Raw genomic sequence first — 15,339 nt, 5'->3', positions numbered from 1 at the left:
TCTGCCAGGACCCTCCGCGCCCTCCCCCGCCTCTGCCAGGGGCCCGGCCGCCAGGACCCTCCGCCAGCGCCCTCCGCGCCCTCTCCCCGCCTCTGCCAGGACCAGGCAGCCAGGACCCTCCGGCCCTGTCCCCGCCGCTGCCTCCGCCAGGGACCCAGCAACCAGGACTCTCCGCACCCTCTCCCCGCCCCGCCTCCGCCAGGACCCTCCGCGCCCTCCCCCGCCTCTGCCAGGACCAGGCAGCCAGGACCCTCCGCGCCTTGGGGGGAGGAGGGCGGCCGCCCCGCCCCCGCGCCTCCGAGGGCCTCCCCACCGGCAGCCCCTGGACAGGTTAAAGCCTCTGGCAGGACAGGACTGAGAGGAACCAGGCTCCGCGCCGCCGCCGGCTCCAGAAGACAGCCCTGCAGGGAGCTGCTGGCGACGCCGGCCGCGGGCATGGGTTGTGGACAGCAGGGGTGGCCACTGCCCCTCAATCCCTCCTCTGCCTCCCTCTGAGCCCCAATTTGGGATTTTACCGCGGGGGAGTTCTGCACACCTCCCTCATGAGCCTGGAGGGTGTGGAGGGGGCTAGGTGCCCCCAGACTGGCTGGAGCTGAACTTGGAGCGCACAGCTGCGGTCAGCTGTCCCAGGACTTTCAGAATGGGGGGAGTCGCCCTGGAGAGGCCCAGGAGCGCCCAGTGAGGCCCTCACACCCCAGGAGGGGAGGCCCAGGAGCCCAGGCCATGCCTCCGCTGGCGCTGGAGCGGGACCCGCAGCGGCAGCCTGGGGTCTCCCTGCTGGTGCGCTACCTCATGATCCCCTGCAACGCCTGCCTGATCCTGCTGGCCACCGCCACGCTGGGCCTCGCCGTGCTGCTGCTCCTCAACGGCTGTACGTGGCTGCACGGTGGCCACCCGCCGAGGGGCCCTGCCCTGGGGCCGAGCTCCCGCCCCAGTGCCAAGGCCTGGTCGGCAGGCAGGGTCACCGACAGGTTGCCAGCTGGGGTGAAGCTCAGAGGAGCCACCTGCATCTTCTGGGACAGGATGGGCCATTCTGGATTCCTGGTCCCTGGACGCCGTTCCTTGGGCTCTTGGGGGGCTGGACATCGTCCTGAGTGGCAGGAACAACTTTCTCGGGGGCGGGAGGAAGGGGCCAGGTGGCTATGCTGGGAGTGGGGTTGTGGCAGTGTGGACGGGGCTCGCCTAGCAAGCAGGTGGCTGCCACCGCCTGCAGCAGGGGCCCCGCTGACTCCTGCCAGGCCTGACGGTGCAGCTGGAGACCAAACATGAGCAGGGGCCTCTGCCTCTGTCCACCCCTGGCCTCTGCCAGTCCTCAGGGCTCAGGGTGGGGCCAGGGAAGGGATGGGCAGGCAGGAGTGACCCCACAGGTAGTGTGAAGGGACTGGCTTGGGAAGGGCCTGCTCATAAGGGCCTAACTTGGAGATTTGTTTTCTTTTTCAGACAAACCTGGGACCCACTTCACATCAGTGCACCCCACACCTGCAGATGGTGAGTGGAGGCCTCCGTTAATTACCTGCTGAGCTTGGGAGTCCATGCCTAGAGGAGTGATGGAACTTTTGGGGGGAGGGGCCATTCTTGGGGTATGTCTGGAGCCGGGCGGTGGCTAGACAAGGGACAAGGGAGTCCACAGAGCTGGGCAATGGAGGGCGCATGTCTGAGTCCCAGGGCCCGGCAGCTGCTTGGCCAGCCATGCATACAGGCGTGGCTCTCACTCCTCTGAGAGTCAGGCCTGGAGCCCACAAGTTGTGAGATGGTCAGACAGGCGCAGAGGGTGGGAGCTGGGGGCCTTGGCAGGACCAAGGACGACACCTGTCTGGGACGGGGTTGGGTTGGAGGATCTGTCCCTGGGACTGAGCACGCTGGGGCCTGGCCCCTCGGGGCCTGTGGGTGTGAGAGGGGAGAGAGGGAGCTGTTAGGGCTGCAGGGGTGGCTTGCATTCGGGGAGGGGGCTCCCTGCTGGTCCAGTACCGGCCCAGGTTCACGGAAGTCGCCTGTTGGTATGTGGGATGGGCCGTGAGAGGAGGCCGGTCTGTGCTGGGCTGGGGAGGTGCCCAGGACTGTCTCTCAGGCTGTGGGCAGGTGCCTCGGGCGGCTTGGACTTACAGATTGGGCTCCGTGAGAGGACACCCTCTCCCCTCTCTATGTCCTCACCTCCTCTCCTGATGCCTGAGGGCTGGAGGGTCTCTTGCCCTTTACACACCTTCCCACAGCTGCACACACAGGCCCCAGACCCGCATCCGATACCATTGCACACTCGTCATTCCTCCTAGGCACACACATTGCACATCTGTGTTCACAGGCGGGACATGGGGTGTCCTCTCCATCCCCAACCCACCTAAGCCCTGGAGCGGAGTTTAATATGCGCACTCCAGCGGGGCTGTAAGAAACCACCTCCAGCATTGCACAATGAGGGGGTGGGGGGGAGGCCATGGGCCTGCAGGGAGACTGAGGGCCGTGGAATGGCCAGAGACGGGCTCCTGCAGGAGGCTGGGCTGGGACAGAGCCGGAGCAGACCAGTCAGGCCACAAACCCAGGGGTGTCTGGGTGCTCCCCTGCATTTATGGGCAGCAGTTTGCATGTGATGAGAGCTAATACATGTATGCATGTGTGTGTGTGGATGTGTGATTGGACAGCAGGGAAGGGTTGTGGTCTCTCTCTGCTTACGCAGCTTTTATTATGTTCAATCAAGAATGTCGTCTTGAGACTTGGAGCGCTCTAGTCCGATGGAGGGGCAGGCACATAAATGGACAGTTGGGCATCAAGGGTACACAGGAGCAGCCCTCATCCCACTAACAGCCTGAGCGTGGCTAGTTCAGCCTGGACAGGGGACAAGTCCATTATGCTCCAAACCTCAGCTTTGCCCAAATCAAGAATCAAGTCACAGGATGCCACAGCTGCGCTGGAGACTGGGAGGGAGACCGCCCCTCAGGCTCTCATTCTGGGTGGGAGATGGAAAGGCTGGGACCTGGAGTCCAGCTCGATGGCCCCCAGAGGCATCCTGTCATGTGTCGCGTGTCCCTCGGCGCGCCCCCCAGCCCCCGCCCTGAGCCACCTCTAGGCCATAGCTAGTCCCTGGGCGCCAGTCTGAGGTCTCCTGTTCCTGCCCCAGCCCCTGCCTTCCCTCCATCCTCCGTGCACTGCCCCAGGGCCAACAGGGCTCCTCACCTCTCTCCAGGGCTCTGTCGTGAGAGGCAAAGCAGGTTCCTGGGCTGTGGAGAAAGGTGCAGGTCTTGGCAGGTCACCCGGAAGTGGGTGTCCTTGGCCAGGGGGTTAGGACGTTGGTCTGGCTGGACCAAGGTGACCAGAGGGAGAAAGAGGCCGAGCCCAGGGCACCAACACGGCAGCTGGCTGTGAAGCCTGAGGTCCGGGTGCCCAGTCCTTGGCCATGGGGTCAGGACCTGGGAGAGATCTTGATCAGCAGGTCCAGTGGAGGCCAAAGGGAACGGCCACCTGGACATCAGCAGGTGCCAGTGGTTTTGGCCTGAGGTCCAATGGGCTTGGGTGAGAGAGAGACCGAATGTGAGAGAAGTGGTGAGGATGTGACAGTGTGAAGAGGGGTCTGGGTGGACATGGTTAGGAGTGGTTTGAGCCAGGGCAGGGAGGCCAACACAATGACTGCTCGTAGCTGGCAGCCTCACAGTTGGGCACTGGGTCCCCCACAGCCTCTGCACACGTTGGCCCGTTGAACCCGCAACAACCCCAAGGCAGGTCCCCTGGCCCTTTCCCAGGAGGCGCTGAGACTGCCAGTGAATGCGGATCTGGGGAGAGCCTGGCTCCTGCGTATGATGAGGGATCCGGGGTGGGTGGTGGGGCAAGGGTGTGGCCCTGGGAGGGACATCAGGCTGGGGTGTACATGCTGGCCCAGGCTCTGGTTCTGTCAGCCCATGCGAGGGGCTAGGGGTTGGGGAGGCGGGTAGAGGGAGACACCCAGGCAGACATGCAGGAGCCTGGGGCGGGCGTTGCTGTGGCAACAGCACCTCAGCTCGTGGGCTCCCCGCCCTCCATAGAACTGAGGGTGCTTCCCCCCACCCTACTTCCTGCGTCTGCTGGGAGGTGATGGGAACCCCCGTTCCCCATGACTTATTCATGCTGATTGGACCGTTAAATATTCATGAGGTCCAGACAGCTGTGGCCTCTAATGCGCCCCCACTTCGCCGCCTGCGGGTGTGCAGCCGCCTGCCCCCTGCTCTCCCGGCTGCTGCGAAGGTTCCGCGACAGGACGTGTGCTGGGCGCACGCAGCTCCCACCTGCAGATAAGAACTTAGATGTTTACAGAAAAAGTGACGGGTCTGCAGGCCCTGTGCTGGGCTCTCTGAGTTGGGGGGCGGGAGGTACTCGAGTGTGATGGGCAGGACAGTACTGAAATGGGGCGCAGGAGGACAGGGGAGAGGGGAGGCATGGGGGTGCCCAAGGAGCCCTGGGGAGAGAGGCTCACAAGGCTGGGGAGGCCCTCGGGTGGAAGGGCAGGAGGGCTAGCCACACAGAGTGAGGACCTGGGACGGCTGGCCTGAAAGATGAGGGTGGGCAGAGGCAGGGCCCATGTGGGGATGGTCCTGGGGTTGGGGGAAGCCTCCTCAGAAGCAGGAGGAGAGATGTGGGAAGATGGGAGCCAGGGGCAGTGGGGCGGGCGCTGGGTCCTGGCCTGAGCCAGAGAGTGGAACTGTGACCAGCCTCAGGTCTCCCACCCGCCCCCAGCTGTGCCCTTGGGTGACCAGGAAAGGCGGGGAGTGGTCCGTGGGAGGGAGCACGGGTCGGGATGCGGGTGGGCCAGGGCAGTGAGGGGGTCACCTCTGCTGGGGGAGGCTCCTGCGGTGCCTGCGACCGAGCTGGCCTGGGGCAGGCACTCCACGGGCCCGTGGGGGGGTGGCCCCCACAGGGGCCTGGGCCAGGGCACGGCTGGGGCTGGTGCGGCCCCGCGATGGCAGGGTGGAGAGGGCAGGGGTCCTGTGAGTGTGCCCACGAGCATGCGTGTGTATGTGACCATGATTGGCACATTGTGTGCGTGTGAGCATGTGTGGACACATATGTGCACATGTGACCGTGTCCTTGGAGTTGAATAAATGAACCGTATGGATGCTGGACCCTGTGCCCAGACGACTGAGCGGGGAGGGGTCTGGCAGGGCGGCTCTGACCCTTTTCGCCACCCCCCGCCCCTGCCCCGCCAGCCTGCCGCGGGATGCTGTGTGGCTTCGGCGCCGTGTGCGAGCCCAGCGTGGAGGGCCCAGGCCGAGCCTCCTGCGTGTGCAAGAAGCGGGCCTGCCCCGCGGTCGTGGCGCCCGTGTGCGGCTCCGACGCCTCCACCTACAGCAACGAGTGTGAGCTGCAGCGGGCGCAGTGCAGCCAGCAGCGGCGCATCCGCCTGCTCTTCCGCGGGCCCTGCGGTGAGTGGGGGCTGCCGGGGCGGGAGAGGGAGAGGGCGGCCGGCCAGCCGGCGGGCCTGACCCACCCGGCCCGCCCACAGGGCTCCGCGACCCCTGCGCCAACGTGACCTGCAGCTTCGGCAGCACCTGTGCCCGCTCCGCGGATGGACAGACGGCCACGTGCCTGTGCCCGGCCTCCTGCCGCGGAGCCCCCGAGGGGCCCGTGTGCGGCAGCGACGGCACTGACTACCGGGGCGAGTGCCAGCTGCTGCACCACGCCTGTGCCCAGCAGGAGAACATCTCCAAGAAGTTCGACGGCCCCTGCGGTGAGCTGCCCGCCCTGCCTGTGCCCGCCGCCCCTGCACCATCTCCGTGCGCCCGCCCCCACGCCCTGACCCGCCCTCCCGCTCCAGACCCCTGCCAGGGCGCCCGCAGCGACCCGAGCCGCATCTGCCGCGTGAACCCGCGGACCCGGCGCCCCGAGCTGCTGCTGCCCCCGGAGAGCTGTGCCCCCCGGCGGGCGCCCGTGTGCGGGGACGACGGCGTCACCTACGACAACGAGTGCGTCATGGGCCGCACGGGCGCCGCCCGGGGTGTCCTCCTCCAGAAAGTGCGCTCCGGACCCTGCCAGCCTCGAGGTGGGCGCCGCCCTGCCTGTGCCCGCCATCCCTCACGCCTCTCGGGCCCCCACAGCCACCTCAGCGCCCACGGGTCCCTGCACGGGCCTCTCTGACCTCATTGATCCCCCCCAGACCAGTGCCCAGACCCCTGCAGGTTCGGTGCCGTGTGCCTGTCCCGCCGAGGCCATCCCCGCTGCTCCTGCGACCGCGTCGTCTGCGACGGGGCCTACCGACCCGTGTGCGCCAAGGACGGGCGCACGTATGACAACGACTGCTGGCGCCAGCAGGCTGAATGCCAGCAGCAGCGTGCCATCCCCCCCAGGCACCAGGGCCCGTGTGGTGAGCACCGTGGGGGGTTGTGCCTGGAGCGGCTGATCCCACGTCGGTCCCTGTCCATCGTCACGCCATCTCCATCGAGTCCCCTTCCTCCTGGTCTTGGCAGGGCTCTTCTCCGTCAGTGGGTCCTGCTGCCCCTGGGGCATGAGCAGCCTGCAGCCTCTCGGGGTCCCCTCGGGGCGGAGCTGGGTTTTGCGGGGCCGGCAGAAGGTGGGGCGGCTCTGTCCACGGGTCTGTGCATCTCTGCGTCCGTCTCCTGTCTGTCCTTCCTTCCCTCTCGGCTGCACCTCTTGTGTCTTCCAGCCTGACCCACGGGCAGGAGGACGTGCAGCACCTGCCGCCGGAGCCGCGGTCTGAGGTCTGCCCCCGCGCGCGGGGGGGTGGCTCGCTGCTGCCTGGCTGTGTAGCCCTCAGAGCAAGTGGACAGACACCTCCCCGTGCGCCCTGGGTCTGACCTGGGCTGCAGACTCTCCCTACCCACAGAGAGCCCCACACGTGCATGCATGTCCCAGGGCGGCAGGGGTCAGGCATGGCCCGGGGCGCTGGGTTTCCCGGCCCTCGTGTAGCCCGCTGTGGGCCGTCAGAAACCCCGGTCCGGAGGGCAGCCCCACTCCGCACGCCTGCAGGAGGCTGAGGCACCTGGGTCTGTGTCCCTGTCCACGTCTGTTACGTGTCTGTCCCTTTCTCTGCTGCGTCTGTGCCTCGGCCCGTCTCCTGGCCCTCTCTTCCCGCGCCATCCCCACCCAGGAGGGCCTGCTGCTCAGAGCCGGGGGCTTGTGCGTCCGCCCGCCTGGGGAGGCAGGCCCACTGAGTGCCGCGTCCTCCGCAGACCAGCCCCCGTCCCCGTGCATCGGGGTGCAGTGCCTGTTCGGGGCGGTGTGTGCCGTAAAGAACGGGGAAGCAGAGTGCGTGTGCCAGCACACGTGTCCGAGGGTCTACAGCCCCGTGTGCGGCAGCGACGGGGTCACCTACGGCAGCGCGTGCGAGCTGGAGTCTGCAGCCTGCGTCCTCGGGCGAGAGATCCTGGCGGCTCACAGGGGGCCCTGCGGTCAGTGGCGGGCCAGGGGGACTTGCTGGGGGCAGGGGTCGGAAGCAGTCGCCATGGTGACGGAGCCTTCTCCCCAGACCGCTGTGGGCAGTGCCGCTTTGGAGCCGTGTGCGAGGCCGAGACCGGGCACTGCGTGTGCCCCTCGGAGTGCGTGGCCCTGGCCCAGCCCGTGTGTGGCTCTGACGGGAACACGTACGCCAGCGAGTGTGAGCTGCATGTCCACGCCTGCACACGCCAGATCAGCCTGCACGTGGCCTCAGACGGACCTTGCCGTGAGTGGGGGTAGGGGGGCTGTGGTCCCCGCATCTCCCAGTGGGGTCTGCTGACCCAGCCGGGTTTCGCCCTCTGCAGAGACCTGTGGAGACACAGTGTGCGCCTTTGGTGCCGTGTGCATGGCGGGGCAGTGTGTGTGCCCCCGGTGCGAGCGCCCCCCGCCCGGCCCCGTGTGCGGCAGCGACGGCGTCACCTACCCCAGTGCCTGTGAGCTCCGCGAGGCCGCCTGCCAGCAGCAGGCTCCGATCGAGGAGGCCCGGGCGGGGCCGTGCGAGCAGGGTAGGTGTGCGCAGCCGCGTGGTCTGCCGGGCGCCGGCTCCAGCGGCACCGCAGGGTGACCAGCCGCCTTCCCGCAGCCGAGTGTGGCTCCGGAGGCTCCGGCTCCGGCGAGGACGGCGAGTGCGAGCAGGAGCTGTGCCTGCGGTTCGGCGGCGTCTGGGACGAGGACTCGGAGGACGGGCCTTGTGTCTGCGGCTTCAGCTGTCAGGGCGCCCAGAGGAGCCCGGTGAGGCCCCCCCCTCAGGCGCGGGTGGGCAACGAGGAGGCGCCACGCCCCCGCACTGACACACACACACACACACCCCCCCCCCCGCCCAGGTCTGCGGCTCCGACGGCGTCACCTACGGCACCGAGTGTGAGCTGAAGAGGGCCCGGTGCGAGGCCCAGCGCGAGCTGTATGCTGTGGCTCCAGGAGCCTGCCGAGGTGCGTGCACCGGGCTCCTACGCATGTTTGCTGTCCCGTGTGTGTGCGTGTTCACAGATGTGTGTGCACACAGGTGTGAGGTGTGTGAGTGTGTGTGTGCTGGGGCAGGCAGGTGTGAACATGTGCTCTAAGTGTACAGTGCTGGTGTGTCATTGTTAGTCAGCACGTGTGCACTAAGCACCTACTGTGCGCCAGGCTGGACTTCGGTGCAAGGAGTCAGCAAGGCCCACCCTCTGGGCACTTTCTTATGGGGGAGCCTGGTGGTGACCCAGTAAATGCCACAGGTACACAGAGCCCACAAGTGTGTGCTCATTCGTGCACAACCCCTCGTGTGTGCACAGCTGTGTGTGAATGTGTGTGGTTTACAGGAACATGGATGTGTGTGTGTGTGTGCCCCTGACCACCAGCAGCCCTCGACACGTGTGCACATGTGGGAGCCGTGTCTGTGGGGAGGAAGAGTCTGCAGTCCAGTCAGGCCCAGGGCTGGACGGGTTGCAGAGACACACCCGAGTGTGTGCCGCCCCGGTGTGCCCAGGGATGCGTGTCCTTGATCTTTGGGTGTTCCATGTCCTGTGTGAACAGATGTGTTCCTGTATGTGGTGTAGGATCCTCGCCTGTGGCCTGAGCTCCGGCCCCAGTGGCAGCGGCATCAGGAGGGGCACGGCGGGCTGGGGAGGCGGAGGTGGAGTGGCCAGGCCCAGGGCGTGTCCGCCCTCCCTGGTGTCTGAACTCCCACCTCCTCTGCAGGCCCCACTGTGGCTCCGATGCCCCCGGCCGTCCCCCTGCACTGCGCCCAGACCCCCTTCGGCTGCTGCCAGGATAACGTCACGGCTGCGCGGGGCGTGGGCCTGGCCGGCTGTCCCAGTGAGTCTCCACGCCTGGCCCTGCCCTGTGCCCACCCCAGCCCTGCACCGTGTGACTCCCGCCCTGGCCTTGCAGGCTTGTGCCAGTGTAACCCCCACGGCTCCTACGGTGGCACCTGCGACCCGGGCACAGGCCAGTGCTCCTGCCGCCCGGGTGTGGGGGGCTTCAAGTGTGACCGCTGTGAGCCCGGCTTCTGGAACTTCCGTGGCATCGTCACCGACGGCCGGAGTGGCTGCACCCGTGAGTGCCCATCCCTGCCCGCCCCCTGGGCCCCCCCTCGGGCTCTGCCTGCCCTCCCCTGGCAGGGCTGGGCTCTGGGGCCGGTGGGGCACCAGGCTCACACCTCAGGTCCCCGCCTGTCCCTCAGCCTGCAGCTGTGACCCCCAGGGTGCTGTGCGGGACGACTGTGAGCAGATGACCGGGCTGTGCTCCTGCAAGCCGGGGGTGGCCGGGCCCAAGTGTGGGCAGTGTCCCGACGGCCGAGGCCTGGGCCCTGCTGGCTGTGAAACAGGTGAGGGCCCGGCTGGTGCCGAGGGCGGACGGGGGTGCAGGGGAGGGGAGTGCGGGGGGGAGCCTGTGCTGGGGGTGTGGCCGTCACGGAGGCAGTCTCCTGAGCCAGGGGTCCCCTGTGTCTGTGCCAGATCCCTCGGCGCCCAGGACCTGTGCTGAAATGCACTGTGAGTTTGGGGCGTCCTGCGTGGAGGAGGCGGGCTCCGCCCACTGCGTGTGCCCAACGCCCACCTGTCCGGAGGCCAACGCTTCCAAGGTGAGGGCCGGGGTGTGCGGAGGGTGGGGCGGGGGAGGGGACGGGACTCCCTGGCATCCTTGCCCTGTGCCCAGGTGTGCGGGTCGGACGGCGTCACCTACGGGAACGAGTGCCAGCTGAGGACCATCGCCTGCCGCCAGGGCCTGGACATCTGGATCCAGAACCTGGGCCCGTGCCAGGGTGAGGCCGCGGCGCCAGCACTGACCAGGAAGGCCCGCCTGCTCGGCGTGGCTCCCACCGATTCTCCCTCTCCTCCCCCACAGAGGCCGCGGCTCCCGGCGCCCGCCCCACACCCGCGTCCGTGGCCACCTCGGTGCGCTACCTGAGTGAGGCACCCCCGCCCAGCGCCCTCCCCCTGGCTCCCGGCAGCACCGCCCGCAGCCGACCCACCCCCAGACCCGCATCGCAGCCTCGGACCACGGCCAGCATCCCTAGGGCCACTCGGAGGCCCGAGCTGACTGCGCCCCCCACGGTGCCCCCCTCGGCGGCCAGCCTTGCCACAGCAGCCTTCAGCGAATCTGGCAGCGCCGACGGGAGCGGGGACGAGGAGCTGAGCGGGGACCTGGAGGCCAGTGGGGCCGGCTCGGGGGGTGAGTGCGGTTCCGGGACGCGGGGGCGGCCCAGGGAAAGCTGCGCCAGCCGCTGGGCTCAGACCGCCCCTCCCCAGGACCCGAGCCCCCCGAGAGTGGCGGCGAGGCGACCCCTGGGCCACCCATCGAGAGGGCTTCCTGCTACAACTCCCCTTTGGGCTGCTGCTCGGACGGCAAGACGCCCTCGCTGGACGCGGAGGGCTCCAACTGTCCCGGTGAGTGGGCGGCCAGGCTGGGGTGCAGCTGAGGCCTGGACCCTCCGGGGATGCTGCCGCCTCCTCTGGAAGCAGCTGCCCAGGAGGCCGGCCCCCTTTGGGGTTCCGACCTCAGCACACACGTGTGCATGGTCTGGGGATTCAGCACGCTCACGCACACGTGAGGTCCTGGACCCCGGCAACGTGGGTGCCTAGGACCCCGTGGTAACCCGTCTCTCCTGTCGCACGCCGGCCTGGGTGCTGCCCCGAGGAGTCTGCCTGGTAACTGCCAGCTGCCCTTCCCCGGCCCCCACTAACCTCATGACCATCCGACTAACCCCACCTCCTGCGCCCTGTGGCCTGCTGCTGGGGCTGCGGCCGGGCCGGCCCGGAGGCCGGGCGGTGCCAGGCAGGGCCTCACTGCACCCTCCCCCGCAGCCACCAGGGCGTTCCAGGGGGTGCTGGAGCTCCAGGGGGTCGAGGGGCAGGAGCTGTTCTACACGCCCGAGATGGCCGACCCCAAGTCCGAGCTGTTTGGGGAGACGGCCAGGAGCATCGAGAGTGCGGTGAGTTCGCGGGGTCGGGTGGGCGCAGCCCGGACTCCTCCCAGGCCCCACCCAGAGGCTGGCGGCCGCCCTGGCGGCCCCTGAGCCCCCTCCTCCCCACAGCTGGACGACCTGTTCCGGAACTCTGACGTCAAGAAGGACTTCTGGAGCGTCCGCCTGCGGGACCTGGGGCCGGGCGACTCCGTCCGGGCCGTCGTGGACGTGCACTTTGACCCCAGTGAGCCCCTCCCGCCCTCCGGGGGGGGGGATGGGCGCTGCACGGGCTCCTGTGCTCAGCGCCCCGCTTCCCCAGCCACGCGCCTCAGGGCGCCCGACGTGGGCCGCGCCCTCCTGCGCCAGATCCAGGCCTCCCGGCGCCGGGCCCTGGCGGTGCGGCGGCCGCTGCCGGAGCACGTGCGCTTCATGGACTTCGGTGAGCGCCGGCCCGGCCAGCGTGGCCCCCCCCCCACCTCTCCTGGCGCCCTCGGCCTGGCGCCTGACCACCCCCCTGCCCGCAGACTGGCTTCCTGCCTTCTTCACCGGAGCGACCACAGAAGCCACCCCTGCCGTGGCCACGGCCAGGGCCACCACCGCGGCCGCGTCCGCTGCCCCCCGGGCCCTCCACCCCGGCCACACCAGCCGGCCCGTGGGCAGGACCACAGGCCCCCCGACCACACGCCGGCCCCCCACCACGGGCCCCAGCCGAGTGCCCGGCCGCCGGCCCCTGCCCCCGGCCGCCCAGCAGCCCCAGCGGCCCTGCGACTCCCAGCCCTGCCTGTACGGGGGGACCTGCTGGGACCAGGACTCGGGGGCAGCCTTCACCTGCAGCTGCCCCGCCGGCCGGGGGGGCGCTGTCTGTGAGAAAGGTAAGCCGTCCTTGCGGGGAGGGGCAGGCTTGGGGGCTAGGCTGAGGGGTCGGGGAGGTTTCAGGCTGGAGGCCGGGCTGTGGGCGGTCCTGACCCTCCACCTGGTGTCGGCCTGGCAGTGCTGCACCCCTCGGTGCCATCCTTTGGGGGCCGCTCCTTCCTGGCCTTCCCCACGCTCCGCGCCTACCACACGCTGCGCCTGGCGCTGGAGTTCCGGGCGCTGGAGCCCCAGGGGCTGCTGCTCTACAACGGCAACGCCCGCGGCAAGGACTTCCTGGCGCTGGCGCTGCTGGGCGGCCGCGTGCAGCTCAGGTGGGTGTGGCCGAGGGCGGGTGGGCGGGGCCTCTGCAGCGGGTGGGCGGGGCCACGGGCCTGGCTCCCGTTGGCTGTCTGAGCACCCCTCCCCCGTACCCCAGGTTTGACACAGGCTCAGGGCCCGCGGTGCTGACCAGCTCGGTGCCCGTGGAGCCCGGCCGGTGGCACCGTCTGGAGCTGTCCCGGCACTGGCGCCAGGGGACGCTCTCGGTGGACGGCGAGCCCCCCGTCCTGGGCCAGAGCCCCAGCGGCACTGATGGACTCAACCTGGACACAGACCTCTTTGTGGGAGGCGTCCCCGAGGACCAGGCCGCCGTGTGAGCATCCGGTGCCCTGACCCCAGGCCTGACCTCTGGTCTTGGCCATGGTCAGGCTTGTCGGCCGAACGCAGGAGGCCTGATTGTTCCATCAGCAAAGGGGAGGTGGACGGGGGCCGGGGGGTGCACAAGAGGTGGGGGGGACCCCGGCTGCAACCCAGGCCTTAGCCCCAGCTCTTGCTCTGCTCTGACTCTGCCCCATCCGGGGCTGGTACCCCGAGGCCTAGTGTGACCCCCAAGGAGGGGTGGGCTGACCTTGAGTCCTGACCCCGACCCTCAGTCCCCCGTTTGGGGTGGGGAGTCACACGGACCCCTCCGTCTGGCGCAGGGTGCTGGAGCGGACGGCCGTCAGCGTGGGCCTCCGGGGCTGCATCCGCCTGCTGGACGTGAACAACCAGCGCCTGGAGCTCGGCGGCTGGCGGGGGGCCACCGGGAGTGCCCACGTGGGCGAGTGTGCGGCCCACCCCTGCCTGCCCAGCCCCTGCCTCGGGGCGGCCCCCTGCCAGGCCCTGGAGGACGGCCGGTTCCACTGTCAGTGCCCCCCTGGCCGATTTGGTGAGGACGGGGCCGGGGCCGGGGCCGGGGAGCACCTGTGTGTCTGCAGCGGGGGCTCAACCTCTCGGGGCCCCACCCTGTCTCCGTCCAGGCCCCACCTGTGCCGAGGAGAAGGACCCCTGTGACCCCAACCCCTGCCACGGGGCGGCCCCCTGCCGTGTGCTGCCCGGGGGCGAGGCCGCCTGCGAGTGCCCCCTGGGACGAGGGGGCGCTCTCTGCCAGACAGGTAGGGGCGCCGGGCCTCGGGCCGGAGGGCCGGCAGGTCACGCGTTTGGGTTTGGGTTCTGCTCCGGGTTGGGGGTGGGGTTAGGCCAGGGCTCAGGGCGGTGGGCTGAGGGGACCCAGGGTCAGCCCAGGGCCCCGTGTGCCTCTCTCGTCCCCCACAGAATGGAGCGACCCCGGGCCCTTCCTGCCGGACTTCCGCGGGGTCTCCTACCTGGAGATGAAAGGGCTGCACACGTTCGAGCGGGACCTCGGGTCAGTGGGACGCGGTGTGGGCGGCGGCCCCTCGGGTCAGTGGGACGCGGTGCGGGCGGCGGGCCCTCGGGTCAGTGGGACGCGGTGCGGGCGGCGGGCCCCTCGGCCAGCCTGGGAGCGCCGGCCGCGCTGACCCCGCCGTGGCCCCAGGGAGAAGATGGCGCTGGAGGTGGTCTTCCTGGCGCGCGGCCCCGGCGGGCTGCTGCTCTACAACGGGCAAAAGACGGACGGCCGCGGGGACTTCGTGTCGCTGGCCCTGCGTGGCGGGCACCTGGAGTTCCGCTACGACCTGGGCAAGGGGGCGGCGGTCATCAGGTGCGTGGGGCGTGGGCCGGCCGGGCAGTGCCGTCGCCGTGTGGCGCTCACAGGCCTCTCTCCCCAGGAGCAAGGAGCCCGTGGCCCTGGGCACCTGGACCAGGGTCTCCCTGGAGCGCAACGGCCGCAAGGGCGCCATGCGCGTGGGCGACGGGCCCCGCGTGCTGGGCGAGTCCCCGGTGAGCGTCCGGCTGTGGGGCCCCCTGCTCCCCCGCTCCCCCTCCTCCCCCTCCTCCCTCTTCCTCCTCCTCCAGGCGGCGTGGCAGCCCCATGCGACTCTCACTGAACTGTTTTCTCTCCCGTCTGTCCTGTGCCTCTGTCTGTCCGCTCTCTGCTCTCTGGCCTTGCTCTGCAACCCCCACCCCGCTCCGGATGTCAGAAATCCCGAAAGGTACTGGGGCTCCCGCTCGCTCCTCTGCTCGTCTCTGCACCTCCATCGCTCCCCCGTGCATAGAGTAGTCCCTCCCCCACTAAGCCCCATCGGCCACTCGTGTGGGATTAACTGCCTCCTGGCTGGGCCGGGGGCGGGGGCCTGGCGGACGGCGCAGCGTCCAGTCCCTGCCCCTCACCCGGCGCCCCCCGCAGGTGCCGCACACCGTCCTCAACCTGAAGGAGCCGCTGTTCCTGGGCGGAGCCCCCGACTTCAGCAAGCTGGCCCGGGCCGCCGCGGTGTCCTCCGGCCTCGACGGCGCCCTCCAGCTGGTGTGTGGGGTCTCCTGGGGCTGCAGGGCGGGGCAGGTGGGCAGGACGAGGCTCACCCCCCTGCCCCCCAGGTCGCCCTGAAAGGCCGTCAGCTGCTGACCCGGGAGCACGTGGTGCGGGCGGTGGACGTCGCCTCCTTCGCTGACCACCCCTGCACCCAGGCCTCGGGCCACCCCTGCCTCAACGGGGCCTCCTGCCTCCCCCAGGAGGCCGCCTACACCTGCCTGTGCCCCGGGGGCTTCTCGGGGCTCCACTGCGAGAAGGGTGAGCACTGCTGGCCGGGCCGGGGCTGCACGGGGCCCCCGAGGCCCCGCCTCACCGCTCTCTCTCAGGGCTGCTGGAGAAGGCGGCCGGGGACCTGGACGCACTGGCCTTTGACGGACGGACCTACATCGAATACCTCAACGCTGTGACGGAGAGGTAACGCCCTCTGCTCCGGCCGCTCGTCCGTCTGTCCCGTCTGTCCTGTCTGTGCCCCGTGCAGACGCTGGCC

General features: G+C 69.5%; 1 protein-coding gene across 8 annotated transcripts in view; it reads left to right on the top strand.

Annotated features, from left to right (window-relative positions):
- AGRN (agrin) overlaps positions 1-15,339 on the top strand; it is a 31,977-nt gene that overhangs the window by 13,599 nt on the left and 3,039 nt on the right. For 3 of the 8 annotated variants that reach the window (XM_084874259.1, XM_084874257.1, XM_084874255.1), the window contains exons 3-34: positions 1,441-1,488; positions 5,166-5,381; positions 5,462-5,686; positions 5,774-5,998; positions 6,113-6,319; positions 7,146-7,364; positions 7,442-7,636; positions 7,716-7,916; positions 7,994-8,142; positions 8,235-8,340; positions 9,088-9,204; positions 9,280-9,444; positions 9,572-9,715; positions 9,846-9,970; positions 10,045-10,150; positions 10,234-10,560; positions 10,638-10,775; positions 11,193-11,320; positions 11,423-11,537; positions 11,613-11,732; positions 11,818-12,165; positions 12,285-12,477; positions 12,582-12,797; positions 13,126-13,352; positions 13,444-13,578; positions 13,739-13,829; positions 13,980-14,144; positions 14,212-14,323; positions 14,524-14,535; positions 14,730-14,846; positions 14,918-15,110; positions 15,179-15,266. In XM_084874259.1, coding sequence (XP_084730385.1) covers positions 1,441-1,488; positions 5,166-5,381; positions 5,462-5,686; positions 5,774-5,998; positions 6,113-6,319; positions 7,146-7,364; positions 7,442-7,636; positions 7,716-7,916; positions 7,994-8,142; positions 8,235-8,340; positions 9,088-9,204; positions 9,280-9,444; positions 9,572-9,715; positions 9,846-9,970; positions 10,045-10,150; positions 10,234-10,560; positions 10,638-10,775; positions 11,193-11,320; positions 11,423-11,537; positions 11,613-11,732; positions 11,818-12,165; positions 12,285-12,477; positions 12,582-12,797; positions 13,126-13,352; positions 13,444-13,578; positions 13,739-13,829; positions 13,980-14,144; positions 14,212-14,323; positions 14,524-14,535; positions 14,730-14,846; positions 14,918-15,110; positions 15,179-15,266 — 5,173 coding nt within the window. Of the gene's footprint in view, positions 1-183; positions 872-1,440; positions 1,489-5,165; positions 5,382-5,461; positions 5,687-5,773; positions 5,999-6,112; positions 6,320-7,145; positions 7,365-7,441; positions 7,637-7,715; positions 7,917-7,993; positions 8,143-8,234; positions 8,341-9,087; positions 9,205-9,279; positions 9,445-9,571; positions 9,716-9,845; positions 9,971-10,044; positions 10,151-10,233; positions 10,561-10,637; positions 10,776-11,192; positions 11,321-11,422; positions 11,538-11,612; positions 11,733-11,817; positions 12,166-12,284; positions 12,478-12,581; positions 12,798-13,125; positions 13,353-13,443; positions 13,579-13,738; positions 13,830-13,979; positions 14,145-14,211; positions 14,324-14,523; positions 14,536-14,729; positions 14,847-14,917; positions 15,111-15,178; positions 15,267-15,339 lie in introns of those variants that run through there. The other 5 variants (XM_084874260.1, XM_084874258.1, XM_084874256.1 and 2 more) reach the window with 3 other exon arrangements.

The sequence above is a fragment of the Pipistrellus hanaki genome (genome assembly GCF_964339955.1).
Source record: "Pipistrellus hanaki genome assembly, chromosome: 2".
In the NCBI taxonomy this organism is placed as follows: Eukaryota; Metazoa; Chordata; class Mammalia; order Chiroptera; family Vespertilionidae; genus Pipistrellus; species Pipistrellus hanaki.
This window is presented reverse-complemented; position numbering and strand designations above follow the sequence as displayed.